Source organism: Indicator indicator, chromosome 30 (assembly GCF_027791375.1).
Source record: "Indicator indicator isolate 239-I01 chromosome 30, UM_Iind_1.1, whole genome shotgun sequence".
In the NCBI taxonomy this organism is placed as follows: Eukaryota; Metazoa; Chordata; class Aves; order Piciformes; family Indicatoridae; genus Indicator; species Indicator indicator.
In genome coordinates, this window is record NC_072039.1 from 13283009 (window position 1) to 13297820 (window position 14812).

At 55.3% G+C, this 14812-nt stretch overlaps 1 protein-coding gene across 1 annotated transcript in view; it reads right to left on the reverse strand.

The window, feature by feature from the left end:
* Positions 1 to 3406: 3406 nt before the first annotated feature.
* ATP2A3 (ATPase sarcoplasmic/endoplasmic reticulum Ca2+ transporting 3) overlaps positions 3407 to 14812 on the reverse strand; it is a 57271-nt gene continuing 45865 nt past the window's right edge. The window contains exons 12-21 of the mRNA XM_054394505.1: positions 12785 to 12910; positions 11540 to 11758; positions 10203 to 10538; positions 9911 to 10131; positions 8220 to 8422; positions 8024 to 8109; positions 7234 to 7367; positions 6737 to 6854; positions 5605 to 5722; positions 3407 to 3451 (exon numbers count right to left, since the gene is read on the reverse strand). Of these exons, the coding sequence (XP_054250480.1) occupies positions 3432 to 3451; positions 5605 to 5722; positions 6737 to 6854; positions 7234 to 7367; positions 8024 to 8109; positions 8220 to 8422; positions 9911 to 10131; positions 10203 to 10538; positions 11540 to 11758; positions 12785 to 12910 (1581 nt within the window). The 3' untranslated portion in view covers positions 3407 to 3431. The remainder of the gene's footprint in view (positions 3452 to 5604; positions 5723 to 6736; positions 6855 to 7233; positions 7368 to 8023; positions 8110 to 8219; positions 8423 to 9910; positions 10132 to 10202; positions 10539 to 11539; positions 11759 to 12784; positions 12911 to 14812) is intronic.

Genomic DNA, 14812 nt, shown 5'->3' on the forward strand with positions numbered 1-14812 from the left:
AGCCAGCAGTGTGCCCAGGTGGCCAGGAGAGCTAATGGCATCCTGGCCTGCATCAGGAACAGTGTGGCCAGCAGGAGCAGGGAAGTCATCCTGCCCTGTGCTCAGCACTGGTCAGGCCACACCTTGAGTGCTGTGTCCAGTTTAAAAAGGACATTGAGATGCAGAGAAGGGCAACAGAGCTGGGGAGGGGTCTGGAGCACAGCCCTGTGAGGAGAGGCTGAGGGAGCTGGGGGTGTTTAGCCTGGAGAAGAGGAGGCTCAGGGCAGACCTCATTGCTGTCTACAACTACCTGAGGGGAGGCTGTAGGCAGGTGGGGTTGGTCTCTTCTCCCAGGCACCCAGCAACAGAAGGAGAGGACACATTCTCAAGCTGTGCCAGGGAAGGTTTGGGCTGGGTGTTAGCAAGAAATTCTTCACAGAAAGCGAGCTTGGCCATGGGATGTGCTGCCCAGGGAGGTGGTGGAGTCACCATCCCTGGAAGTGTTTAAAATAAGACTGGATGAGGAACTTAGTGCCAGGGTTTAGTTGATTAGATGGTGTTGGATGATAGGTTGGACTTGATGACCCTGAAGGTCTCTTCCAGCCTGGGTAATTCTGTGATGCTGTGATTCTCTGTTTAGGTAAAATGAATCTACACCAGATCCTCTGCCCAGGGAAAGCAGTGTGACTGGGGAAGTGCAACATGGAGTGGGTGGGCACACAGGGCCACACAGGCACGATGGACCAAGGCCACCACAGCATCACAGAACAGCTCAGGTTGGCAGGGACCTCAGAGATCATCTACTCCAACCCTCTGCCACGGGCAGGGACATCTCTCAACTACATTTGGCTGCCCAAGGCCTCATCCAGCCTGGCCTTGAACACCTCCAGGGAGAAGACAGCCACAACCTCCCTGGACAACCTATTCCAGAGACTCATCACCCTCCTACTGAAGAACTTCTTCCTCAGCGCCAGTCTAACCCTGCTCTCCCTCAGCTTCAAACCATTCCCCCTTGCCCTGTCTCTAGACACCGTCATGGAAAGTCCCTCTGCAGCTGAAAGCTCTGCTGGAGCCTATGAGCCTGGAGCCTATGGAGCTGGGATGCTCTGATATGGTCCAGCCTCTTCCAAACTGGTTTTCAGCCTCAGGGAAACACAAAAGCAACCTTCCCTGAAGTCACCAGGCTGGTGGTACTGGGTTAAACCCCCACTGGTTCTGACCTCACCAGGCTGGTGGTACTGGGCTAAACACCCACTGGTTCTGACCTCACCAGGCTGGTGGTACTGGGCTAAACACCCACTGGTTCTGACCTCACCAGGCTGGTGGTACTGGGTTAAACCGCCACTGGTTCTGAACTCACCAGGCTGGTGGTACTGGGCTAAACACCCACTGGTTCTGAACTCACCAGGCTGGTGGTACTGGGTTAAACCCCCACTGGTTCTTTCCCTGCTGGAGACGGAGCTGGAGATGCTCTGTATTACAATAAGGTGAAATCCTCCCTTTGGGGGAAGGGCAACTCCCCCATCTACAGCATTAAGTGAAGCCTTTCATTGAAGGCTGAAGCAGTACCTGGGTCATACTCTGGTCCTCTGCACCAGGGTGAGTCTCATCCATGGCAGAAATCTTTAAAGAGGAGCTGTGTGCCCCATGGGATCAATGAAATCCATGAACACCTTTGAAAAATAAAACATCTGCAAGACCAAGGATCCCAATATTAAAAACCCCAAATAAGAATCAGCACAATCTTCTAACCACAGAGTATCTAGAAAGGTCTTTTGGAAAGAGCTCCATATGAAAATTCCTTGAATAATTAGATATTAAATACAGCAACAACATCTCATGCAGGGTTTGTCTGTTACAGGCACATCAGCTCAGTAGTATAACAACTCTGTACACTCCCATTGCTGTGGGGGCTCTGCTCATCTTCAGTGCTGGTGATGGAGAAAAGCAAGGAGGGATGGCATTTGCCACCTCTGGTACACAGGAAGAGCAGCTCTGGCCCAGGAGAAACAAAAGCATTGGAAGCTTCAAAGAGGCAAAGAAGTAGAAGACAACACCCAACAGAAAAGGAGCAAAGTGCTCAACCCCCTGGCTCTAGTGGCTGGAATTTAAGAGAAAGGAAGGACATTGGGGTCTGGCTAAGTCAGTCACCAGGATGGATCACAGGGGAATGTGAGGGAAACAGAAGGGAGGATTTGGAGAGCTGGAGAAGACATCACCTGCTGTCAGCTTCTCAATGGAGAAAGATCAATGAACTGGATCCCAAAATCTAACCCTGATCCACAAACTCACTGCAGCCTGGGGAACCTCTGCTGTGGAAAAATCCCAAGAGATTTGGTGCCATACACAAAGGGAGGCTGTGGCAGACACTGCTGATGGAGAAAACAACCTCTGGTACCAGCATGCATCCATTCCCATCTCAAAGGTGATTCACAAGGATGCCCTGTGCAAGACAGCAGTATCCTCCAAAGCAGAAGACACTAACTCATGGACATGCTCCTAAGGACTTACTTAAGCTCTACCCTTGCTAGTTAAAGATCAGCTGAGGGATGAAAGTGTGACTAGGAGGGAGCAGGAGCCACAAGGAATGGTCACTGCCATGCTCTGCTTTAAACAGTTGCCCCAACAAGGAAGAGGGCTACAGCTTAAATAGTGCAGAAGATCCCAGAAGACAGCAGACAGAGGAGAACAGACAAGACTAAGTCATGCTTTGGTGTTGGAGGAGCCTGAGCAGGTGTGGGGCTTTCTACGACACAGGGACCACAGAGGACAGTATGATAAATAGGGAGAGCTTCACCTTCCACCACACTCACCCAGACCCAACAAACATCTCCGTACTGGCCACACCACCACTGCTCACCCTGGGCAGGTGTCTGCAGCTGCCACAGACACTGTGGCCACCCACGCAGAGTGCAGTAGCCACAGTGATATGCCCAGGGACATCATTGAGGGTCAGCAACCCCAACCCATGGCCCCTTCACCTCCCTCCCCTGCCCTCACCCACCACCAAGCCCTGCCCAGCCCCAGGAGCTCCATCCCACCCTGCCATGGGAGGCAGGCTCCTGCCTGCACTCAGGCTATCACTCAAATCCCAGCTCTTTGCCGGGGTCTCCCAGCAGGACACCTTGCCAGAGCTCACCCAGGCAGGGTGAAAACTGCCCAGAGGGCTGAAATTTGGCAGGAAGAAATGCCCAGGGAACGGCGTGGCCAGGAGCCAGGCGCCCAGAGCTGTGTCCCAGGCCTCTGCCAGCTCTCCAGATTGCACTGCTCATGTACAGGAAGAAGAAAGCTACAAAACAAAACAAGATCAGGGTTGTCCTTGTGGGCGAGGTGCCCATGGCTCTGCTGGTGGGACACATGCATGTCCTGCGCCGCTGCACGGGCAGCATGCAAGGCTCCAGTGCATGTCACCAGGGCGCAGCCTGGCGGCAGCTGCAGCTCCCCAGGGCCCTTCATTTCTTGTCCTCTTCTCCTGAAACACAGGGAAGAAAGAGAAGAAGAACAGTGGTGAGCGGTCAGAAGCAAAGCAGTTCCCTGGGCTTGTTATCAAGAGATCCTGAGTTGATCCTTGAAGGGATCTCATCTGCACAGAGCTGGCCCAGCTGGAGCCACAGCAGCTCAGATGGCATGAGGAAGATGCTGGTCCTTGGGTGAGGAATCACAGAACTATAGAATGGCTCAGGTTGGAAGGGACCTCAGAGATTACCTCCTCCAAACTCCCTGCCATGGGCAGGGACACCTCTCAACTAGCTCAGGTTGCTCAAGGCCTCATCCAACCTGGACTTGAACACCTCCAGGCAGGAGGCATCCACAGCCTCACTGGGCAACCTGTGCCAGAGTCTCACCACCCTTGACCAAAGAACTTCTTTCTCAGCTCCAGTCTAACCCTGCTCTGCCTCAGCTTCAAACCATTCTCCCTGGTCCTGTCTCCAGACACCCTCATGAAAAGCCCCTCCCCAGCCTTCCTGAAGGATCCCCTCAGGTATTTGAAGGATGTAGGGAAAGGGATGAGCTGGAGCCATGCAGGAGGGACCATCAGCAAGGTGAGCAGGCAGGAAGCATAGAATCAGAATCATTTAGGTTGGGAAAGACCTTAAGGTCACCGAGTCCAACCATAATCTAACATCTCCCTGTACACAGCTCTTAAGCACCTCATCTAGCCATGACTCCACCACCTCCTTGGGCAGCCAGTGCCAGTGCCTGATGACCCTTTGGAGATGAAATTTTTCCTAATATCCAACCTAAAGCTCCCCTGGGGAAACTTGAAGCCATTTCTTCTCACCCTACCAGTTGTGCCTTGGGAGAAGACCCCACCTGGCTCCAGCCTCCTCTCAGGGAGCTGTAGAGAGCAATGAAGTCTCCCCTCAGCCTCCTCTTCTCTACACTGAACACCCCCAGCTCCCTCAGCTGCTCCTCCCCAGCCCTGTTCTCCAGACCCTTCCCCAGCTTTGTTGCCCTTCTCTGGACCTGCTCCAGCCCCTCCCTGTCCTTCTTGGTGTGAGGGGCACAAAACTGAACTCAGGATTTGAGCTGTGGCCTCACCAGTACTGAGTACAGAGGGACAATCCCTGCCCTGCTCCTGCTGTCCACACCATTGCTGATCCAGGCCTGGATGCTGGTGGCCTTCTTGTTCACCTAGGCACACCCTGACTCACCTTCAGTTGCTGTTGACCAGCACCCCAGGTTCTTTTCCACCAGGCAGTGTCCAGCCACTCTGCCACAAGCCTGCAGCATTCATGGGGTTGTTGTGACCCAAGTGCAGGACCCACTAGAACCTCATGCTGTTGGCCTTGGCCCATCGATCCCACCCATCCAGGTCCCTCTGCAGAGCCTCCCTACCTTCAACCAGATCATATCTCCCACCCAACTTGTTGCCCTCTGCAAACTTGCTGAGGGTGCCTTGATCCCTTGTCCAGATCATTGATGAAGATGCTAAACAGAACCAGTCCCAGTGCAGAGCCCTGGGGAGCACCACTGGTGCCTGACCACCAGCTGGAGCCAGCTCCATTGCCTCCACTCTTTGAGCTGTGCCATCAGTCAGTATTTAACCCAGCAGAGCATTCACCCACCCAAGCCATGAGTGCCCTCCAGGTTACAAGGTGTTCATGTCTCATCTGCAGCAGACAAAAGATCAGCAGGGATATGGAGGGGCGGAAGAGAGGAGGACTGAGGAGAAAAAAGGAGGCTTAGGGACCAGTGTTTGATTTGTTTTGTTTTGTAAGAGAAGGGATCCAGTTCCCAGAAGTTCAAGAGCAGCTGGAAGAACATGAGGCAGGTTTGTCTACTGCTCCAGTTCCTAAGGGAGAACTTCAAGCAGACCTAAGTACCAACCACTGGAATGCTTTCTGGGGAGGAAGGGATAGGAGAAAAAGTCCCTTTCTCACTGTAAAAGGTGGATGAACACCAAGTAACACTACATGAGAGGAGGAGTTGAGTGAGGTGTCCACGAAGCCACAATGAACCCCAAGCAAAATGCCATGGACAAATGCAACCAAGCATAGAGCAGTCCATGCTCAGGGTGCAGCCCATGCTCAGGGTGCAAACCACGCTCAGGGTGTAGCCCATGCTCAGGGTGCAGCCCATGCTCAGGGTGCAAACCATGCTCAGGGTGCAGCCCATGCTCACCATCCAGATGGTTGCGGGATAGGTACTTGAGTCCTTCATCCAGCAGGATAACAGGCAGGGAGATCTTCATTACAACCACCCACTGTGGCCAGCTCAGAGGTGTGACCTGGAAGATGAGCTGCAGGGTGCAAGGGATTGGACATGTCAGTTAGGAAGCAGACAGGAGGGTTGCTTAAGGGACAAGTTCGTGTGTGGCACAGACTGTGAAAGGGTCACATCCCAGGTACAAGGAGGGAGGATTCAGGTAGCCCAAAGAAGAGGATCTCTTCAAGGTCTTTCATGATCCCAAGGTGGCTCTTGGCCAAGATGAGTGAAAACCAACATCCTTCATCTCTCCTGCAGATGAAGAAAGTGAGAGCTGGGGCTGCATGGGCTCACAGGTGCTTAGCAGGGGACAAGGGACAATGTAACCTCCTGTGCCCCGCTTTATCTTCACCATGCTTAGGCATCAAGCCAGGCAGCATCAGCTTGGACTGTAAAGGGAGGCGATGCCTCCAAAAGGAGCTGAGATATCCATACCCCTTTGTGGTGCCTATAAGCAGAGCTTCTGACTTAAGTAACTCTAAGAACTGCAGAATGGAAGGGATTGGAAAGGACCTCTGGAGACCATCCAATCCAATCCCCCTGCCACACCAGGTGAACCTACAGCAGGTTGCACAGGATGAAGTCCAGGCACGTTTTGAACATCTCCAGAGATTGAGACTCCACCACCTCTCTGGGCAGCCTGCTCCAGGGCTCTACCACCCTTAAAATAAAGAAGTTCTTCCTTGTGTTTAGAAAGAACTTTTGATGTTCGAGTCTGTGACCATCACCTCTTGTTCTGTTGATGGGCACCACTGAAAAACACCTGGTCCCATCCTCCTGACACCCACCCTTGAGGAATTCAGAAGAATGGAGAAGTTCCCCTCTCAGTCTTCTCTCTCTAGGCTAAAAAGCCCCACATCCCTCAGCCTTTCTGGGAAAGGCTACCTCCTGGTCCCCATGGTAGTTCAAGTCACAGGACCTGGTCCTGAGGGCACATACAGGGAACAACCACCCCACATGCTTCCAGACCCAAAGACTGTTCCAGGGATGTCTACACCCACAGGAGGAGGCCCCTGGGCTGTGTGCAGAGGTGGCAGAAGGTACTCACAGGCATGGGCTTGACATAGAGGATGAGGAAGTGCAGAGCCATGGACACAATGATGGCCCCCAGCAGCCAGACGTTGAGCCACGGCGGCATCCGCAGCAGCGACTGGTTCTCCGAGACACTGCGGAAGGGAGGGCACAGCCTGAGCCCCAAAGAGCCTCTCCTCCTCAGGCCTGCCCAAGGTGGGGGTCAGCTCTCCAAGGCTGTACCCCACAGCCCTTCTCTTCCAGACCGTCTGGCTTCAGGCTTGGCCATGACATGGATTTGGACACCCATCTCAACACCAGCCACACGCCAGCCCTTCCTCCACCGCTGCCCACAGCAGCGCCCTGGCTTGCAGGGGTCTCTTCCAAGCAAACCCAGCAGTCCTCTGTGAGGATGCTCCAGATGGTTCTGCTGAGTCAAAGCAAAGCTCTCATCCCACCAAGAGCTGTTCCAAGAGGCCCTGCACAAACTGGGTCCCACAGAAAGGCTCCGGAGCAGCACTGCGGCCGCCTCACCTGTTCAAAGCGTTGCACATCTCGATGGTCACCAGCACAGACAGGGCCATGGTGGTGGGGTACCGCGACTCGAAGATCTGGCAGTCGATCCCTTCAAAGATGGGGTTGTCCTCAGTGCACCTCATGAAGTTCCTCTGTCGGCACAGGAAACCACTGGTAAATGCCCAGCAGAGCAGCAGGGCAGGAGAGAGGAGGAAGAGTTGACTGGGTGGGGGCCACAGAGAGTCACAGAATGGGAGCTTAAAGCTCAGGGCCTTGTCCAGCCTGGCCTTCAATGACCTGGTCTAGTGGAAGGTGCCCACACGGTGGACCTTGATTCTTAGGGGTGCTGTGAAACTCCTCACAGTCAGAGCAGCTGCTGAAACTGTCCAAAGGGACCCAGCTTTGGTGGGGGCTGGGGCTTTGGGGTTGTGGTTCGATGCTGACCTAGAGATTGTCCAGTGCAGACAGGGAGGTGTCTCCATCAAAAATTCACCTTCCACCTGACACTGGAGTGTGATGGCACCTGCCTCCCCACCACCTTGTTCAGATCTACACTGGATCCCTCCCAAGGAAGCTTCAGGCTCAGAAACTACTCTCAGCATCTTTGGATCAAGTTGGTTGGAAACAGGAACCTGAGGGAGAGTGTCATGAGAGACCACCAATTAAGGTCTTCTCCACCAGGAATTTGGGAATGCTCCAATAAGTACAGAAGAGAGGCAGAGGGAAGACCTCAATGCCTGTGTCCATGCCTGAAGCCATGCCCTCAGCCATCTGCTCAACGCACTGGCCCCTTCCCCTCCTGACTCACCAGCTGATGGAAGGAGACCTGTGGTCCCTCGGCGTCATACAAGAACCACCAGGTCGCTGCACCCACTGTGGCCAGGCCCACATACACTGCAGCCAAGAGAGAAACCCTCACCCCCAGCACTCAGCAAGGGCCTTCTCCCCCATGGCACCCCATGCCCACCCTCACGCTGTGCCCCCCCTGTGCCCTGGGGCCTCACCGCCGATGGCCAGGTAGCGGAAGAAGAGCCATCCGCTAATGAGGGGCTCCCGGGGGTTGCGGGGCAGCTTGTCCATGATGTCCAGGTCTGGGGGGTTGAAGCCCAGCGCAGTGGCTGGCAGCCCATCTGTCACCAGGTTCACCCACAGCAGCTGCACGGGGATGAGGGCCTCAGGCAAGCCCAGGATGGCCGTCAGGAAGATGCTGTGGAGAAAGAAACCCGAGATGCTGAAGTCAGATGAGCTCTGAGGTGGCCGAGGAAGTGCCTGTGTCAGGCCAGAGGGGAGCAAGCAGCTGCTCCAGACCACCACACCCAGATGCCCCAAAGTCCTGCAGATGGAATCCCAGCCGGATTCCAGTCAGGCATCCAAAGGCCAGGGCAGAATTCTGTAGCTAAAATTTGTTTCTGTTGCTGTTCAAATTTGTGTGCAGCCAAAACCCAACAGGCTACACAGGTTCCTGTTCCCACCCAAAGACCCCTGCTGAAAGGCAAGGGAAGCCCAAGAGACCAAGGCTGTGGCTGAGGAAGGCACTTGGAGGGATGGGCAGGGACAGGCAGAGCTGGCCAGGAATGGATGCAAAGTGTCAGTGTGAGCTCATGACAACACCCTGAGCACAAACATCTGCACTGCTTGAGATGCTGGCATGGGCTGAAATCTGGGGCCTCATTTCAAGAAGGACATTGAGGGGCAGGAGTGGGTCCAGAGAAGGGCAACAAAGCAGGGAAAGGGTCTGGAGAACAGGGCTGTGGAGGAGCAGCTGAGGGAGCTGGGGGTGTTTACCCTTCAGAAGAGGAGGCTGAGGGAGACCTCATTGCTCTCTACAGCTCCCTGAGAAGAGGCTGAAGCCAGGTGTGGGTTGGGCTCTGCTCCCAAGGAACAAGCAATAGGACAACAGGAAATGGCCTCAACTTGTCCCAGGGGAGGTTCAGGTTGGACAATATCTTAAGCGGGCCTACAAGAAAGCTGGGGAGGGACTTTTGAGGGTGTCGGGTAGGGACAGGACTGGGGGGAATGGAGCAAAACTAGAAGTGGGAAGATTCAGATTGGATGTTAGGAAAAAATTCTTCCCCATGAGGGTGGTGAGAAACTGGCACAGGTTGCCCAGGGAGGTGGTGGCAGCCTCATCCTTGGAGGTTTTTGCAGCCAGGCTGGAGGTGGCTGTGAGCAACCTGCTGTGGTGTGAGGTGTCCCTGCCCATGGCAGGGGGGGTTGGAACTGGATGATCCTTGAGGTCCCTTCCAACTGTAACAATTCCATGATTCTATGATTCCATGACATGAGGAACAATTTCTTCCCCAAAGCATCAGTCAAGGCCTGGCCCAGGCTACCTGGGGCAGTGGTGGAGTCCCCATCCCTGGAGGGGTTTCAAAGCCCTGGAGATGTGGTAGGACATGGTTCGGTGGTGACCTGGCAGCGCCAGGTTGATGGTTGGACTGGATGAGCTTCAAGGTCTCTTCCAACCAGGACGACTCCAGGATTCTAAGCAGACATAGCATTCACCTAACAGCTCCTGGGGGTGGCATCACAACACTCCTGTCCCTGGGGGGTAAGGTGGGGCAGAGCTGCTCGCTTTGTACCTGGGGTGACAGTTTTGGGCATCACACGCTGGCAGGGGACACAAAAAGGACCACGGGTCACCTGCCCCAGGGCTGCATCCCTACAGCATGGTGCCCAGCATGGAGCCACTCACCAAACGACCTCCCCGACGTTGGAGGAGATGAGGTAGCGAATGAACTGCTTCATGTTGTTGTAGATGGCCCTGCCCTCCTCCACAGCCGACACGATGGTGGAGAAGTTGTCATCAGAGAGCACCATCTCAGCGGCAGACTTGGCCACGGCCGTGCCCGACCCCATGGCGATGCCGATCTCGGCCTTCTTCAGGGCCGGGGCATCGTTGACGCCGTCGCCTGTCTGCGGCAGGCTGCGGTTAGCGGGGCCCCGGGGTGGCGGGCCGGGGCCAGGGGGAGGCAGCGGGGACTCACCATGGCGGTGATCTCGTGGAAGGACTGCAGGTACTCGACGATGCGCGACTTGTGCACGGGCTCCACACGGGCGAAGCAGCGGGCACGGCGGCAGGCCTGGCGCTGCACCTCGGGGGGCAGCTCGTCGAACTCCCGGCCCGTGTAGGCCTTGCCCGCCACGTCCTCAGCCTCCGAGAAAATGCCGACGCGGCGGCAGATGGCCACGGCCGTGCCCTTGTTGTCGCCGGTGATCATGATGACGCGGATGCCGGCCTTGCGGCACATGGCCACCGACGAGGCCACCTCCCTGCGTGGGGGGTCCAGCATCCCCACGCAGCCCACGAAGGTCAGGTTGCTCTGGGGAGGGGACGGCCCCAGGCCCACCTTAACTCCTGGGCATGCAGCTGCACCCCTCCCCCTGGGACACCATCCATGGGCAGTGGCACAGGCTGCCCAGGGAGGTGGTGGAGTCCCCATCCCTGGAGGCGTTCAAGAAACCTGTGGCCATGGCACTTGGGGACGTGGTTTAGTGGCCATGGTGGTCTCAGATTGACAGTTAGACTCAATGATCTTTGAGGGCTTTTCCAGCCCAAACAATTCTATGATCCTACGGAGCCCCTCAGAGCAAACCTCCTAGGAGTGTCCTCCCTATGCAATGGCATGCTCCTATCCCCTCCCCTGCTTCCCAAGCCTTTTCACTTCCCTCTGCTCTTCCCCAGCCCTATTGGTGGCCACAGACTCCTCTCAGTAATCAACCCATGTGGATGGATGTCCAGTGGGATCAGGCTGTTGGCAGGTGGTGGAGCTGAGCCGTTGCACTGCCCACAAGAAACCAGAGAAAAATTGCTGCTGGGGCAGCTGAAAGGACATGGGATGGACCAGGGGCTGGAGCACCTCTGCTATGAGGACAGGCTGAGGGAGCTAGGGGTGTTCAGCCTGGGGAAGAGAAGACCCCAGGGGGACCCTAGAGCAGCCTGCCAGTACCTGAAGCTATTCCACAGGAAGGCTGCAGGGGGACTTTTCATCAGGGTGTCTAGAGACAGGACAAGGGGAAATGGTTTGAAGCTGAGGGAGAGCAGGGCTAGACTGGAGCTGAGGAAGAAGTTCTTCAGTATGAGGGTGGTGAGAGTCTGCAATAGGCTGTGGATGCCTCCTCCCTGGGGTTGTTCAAGGCAAGGTTGGATAAGGCTAGTTGAAAAGTGTCCCTGCCCATGGCAGGGGGTTGGAGTAGATGATCTCTGAGGTCCCTTCCAATCTAAACCATTCCGTGATTCTATGGTTGAAAACTTTGGGAATTAGGAAAAAAGCTGCAGGAGAAAGCTGTGGGAAAAGGCTGCTGGCTCAGGCCCCTGTGTTACCTCGTAGTGGATGAAGGCAGCAGAGTCGTGCAGTTGCAGGGTGTCCCTGCGAGCAGGCGAGTCGTGGGTGGCCAGTGCCAGGCAGCGCAGGGTGTCGATGCCCATGCCCCAGTCCCGGATCCTGCCCAGGATCTTCTCCCGCACCGCTGCCGTCAGCGGGATCCTGGCAGTGCCCACGCGGACGTGGGTGCAGCGCTCAATCACGCTCTCTGGGGCACCCTGGGAGGAGAATGGAACAGACCTGGGGGATGAGCACATCTTACCAGCACCCGAGCAGGTGGCAGGAGGGACCGAGGGCACCAAGGTTGGGCAAAGAAGAAAGGAACCTCCCCAGAGCTCCAGCACACAAAGCCCAGCGTCGCAGCATACATAGCACACTAGATGGCAGCCTGGGACCGAGCCTGCGGGGACTGTGCTTGGGAAGGACAAACCCATGTGAGATCCCAGACAGTGGAGGTTCCCTCTGCCTCCTGCCAGCCTACACAGCTGCCTGAGACAATCCCACAGAGCAGATCCCTCCCTCCCAGAGCTGGAGGGGACCCAGGCTGTGAAGCTTTGCTGAGAGCACGTGGGATGCTTGGCAGCTGCTTTGTGACCCAGGCAAACGTCCTTCAGCACCCTGGCATCTCACCCAGCCCTCTGACCTTACAAAGGACCCCTGAGGTTGCTTTTTTAGTATCAAACTTGCAATCCTTCTCCTGCTTCCTCTTAAAACTGCTGCCTGGGACACAGACATGGTGGTGGCTTCAGAGGGTCCTGACCTGACCTGGAGGACAGAGTTCATCCACCCAGAAGATCTCCCAGTGGGAACACCAACATCCAAGCCTTCTCAGAGGCAGCAGGGGGGAATGCCTGCTGCATCTCTCCTCTTGGGAATAAAATGCCCTTTAAACCCCTCTTTATTTCTGGTTACAGCAGGAAGCTGGACATCACCCTTTGGGAATTCCTGGTGTCCAGAAGGTCCAAGCCTTTAACAAAGCCCAGTGCTCAAGTTTTGCACAGGGGCAGCTCTCCTGTGGCCCCAGCACCATACACTCAGCACCTTTTCCTCCTAAATTGTTTGAATCCTGTTTTTTTTTTCTTATCAATACTGCAAAGACCCAGATCCTGCTGCTGGCTCCTGGACCACCTGAGGGAGGAGACACCCTCCAAAGCATCACTCCCATTCCACTAAAGGCCACATCCTGCTGGGCTGAGTAGTGGGGGAGGAGGGTCCCACAGGGTCCCGAGGAGCTTCTGCCCTACCTTGACGAACATCTTGCTGCCGGCGGCACTGTGGCCAGGCCCGGTAGGGGTGCAGTACACAGACATGGACTTGCGGTCGCGGGAGAACTCCAGCGTGCACTCCTTCCTCATCAGCTGCTTGATCACCTGTGGGCACAGCCTGGGGCTCAGCTGGGCACGGCAGGGGCACAGCAGCCAGGGCTCTCTGCCTTGGCTGACAACCTTGCCCAGCTGGTACAACACTGGTGATCACAGGACCATGGAAGTACAGACTGCATCAGCTTGGAAGGGACCTTAAAGAGCATCCAGTTCCAACCCCCTGCAGTCAGCAGGGACTCCTCCAGTCAGAGCAGGTTGCTCAGGTCCCCATCAAGCTTGACCCTGAACACCTCCATGGAAGGGGCAGCCACAACCTCCCTGGGCAACCTGTGCCAGTCTCTCCCCACCCTCACTCTCAACAATTTCTTCCTCATCTCCAGGCTCAATCTCCCCTCTCTCAGCTCAAAGCCATTGTCTCTCATCCTGGCACTCCCAACCCTTGCCAAAAGTCCCTCCCCAGTTCACTTGGAGCCATTTCAGGTACTAGAAGGCTTCCCTGGAGCCTTCTCCTCTCCAGGCTGAACAGCCTGAACTCTCTCAGAGTTCTCCAGCCCTCTGATCATCTTTGTGGCCTCCTCTGGACCAACTTCAGCAGGTTCATGTCTTTATTGTGTTGAGGGCTCCATAGCTGGACATAGTGCTCCAGGTTCTCAGCAGAACAGAGCATAGGGGAAAATCAGCTCTCAGTCTGCTGGTCACATTTCTTTTGATGCAGCCCAGGATGCCATTGACCACCAGCATCCAAGCCTGGATCAGCATTGGTGTGGACAGCAGGAGCAGGGCAGGGACTGTTCCTCTGTACTCAGCACTGGTGAGGCCACAGCTCAAATTCTGAGTTTGGTTATGTTCCCCTCACTCCAAGAAGTACATTGAGAAGCTGGAGCAGGTCCAGAGAAGGGCAACAAAGCTGGGGAAGGGTCTGGAGAACAGGGCTGAGGACGAGCAGATGAGCCACCTGGGGGTGTTTATTTCAGTGGAGCCTGAGGGGAGACGTCATTCCTCTCTACAGCTCCCTGAGAGGAGGCTGGAGCCAGGTGAGGGTTGGTTTCTTCTCCCACAAAACAAGCAATAGGATTAGAGGAAATGGCTTCAAGCTGCACCAGTGGGGGGGGCCTTAGGTTGGACATTAGAATAAACTTCTTCACTGAAAGGGTTCTCAAAGCCTGGCACAGGCTGCCCAGGGAGGTGGTTGAATCCCCAGGGTTGGAGGTGTTTAAAAGCTGCAGAGATGTGGTGCTGAGGGCCATAGTTTAGCATCAGCCTTGGCAGACTTATGTAATGGTTGGACTGGATGATCTTAAAGGTCTTTCCCAATCAAAACTATTCCATGAATCTATGGGAGCCCAAACTCCCACTGAGGGTTTGAAAGTGCTGGGAGCAAAATCAAGCAGCAGTGAAGAAATCCTGTCAGGAAACACCAAGGAAGGGTTTTTTGTCCCACAACAGCAAGGAGAGAAGCTCCAGTGAGCAAACCCAGCGTAGCATCACTGGAGGTCAGTGATGGGCACATGTAAGGAAGCTGCTGCTGGGCTGCTGGACAGCTGGAAAATTCCCTTATCAGAAATCAGTCAGGGGACTTATGGTCTGCTTGGACACAGCTGGGGAAAAGATGCCAGGACAGAGACTCCTTCTGTTGGGCAAGCAAAGACATTGTGAGATCTAACAGCATGATTCCAAAGCTGAGTAGATCCAGACCTGAACTACAGGAAGCCAGGAGTTGGGGGACAGCCATCATGGAATATTTTCCCATCAGAAATAGATGTTTCCACTGAGCCAGCCTCAACCAGGCAGGCACAGCTCTGCAGGACAGGGCCGGGTTCCATGCTATAGAGGACAGCTGCTCCCTGCAAACTGGGCACTTAAAGGTGTGCTGCAGAGCTACAGAACTCCAAAGCTCCTCATCTGCAGCCAGAGCTCTGGTCACCACTGAGAGGTTCTCTTGGCTGAATT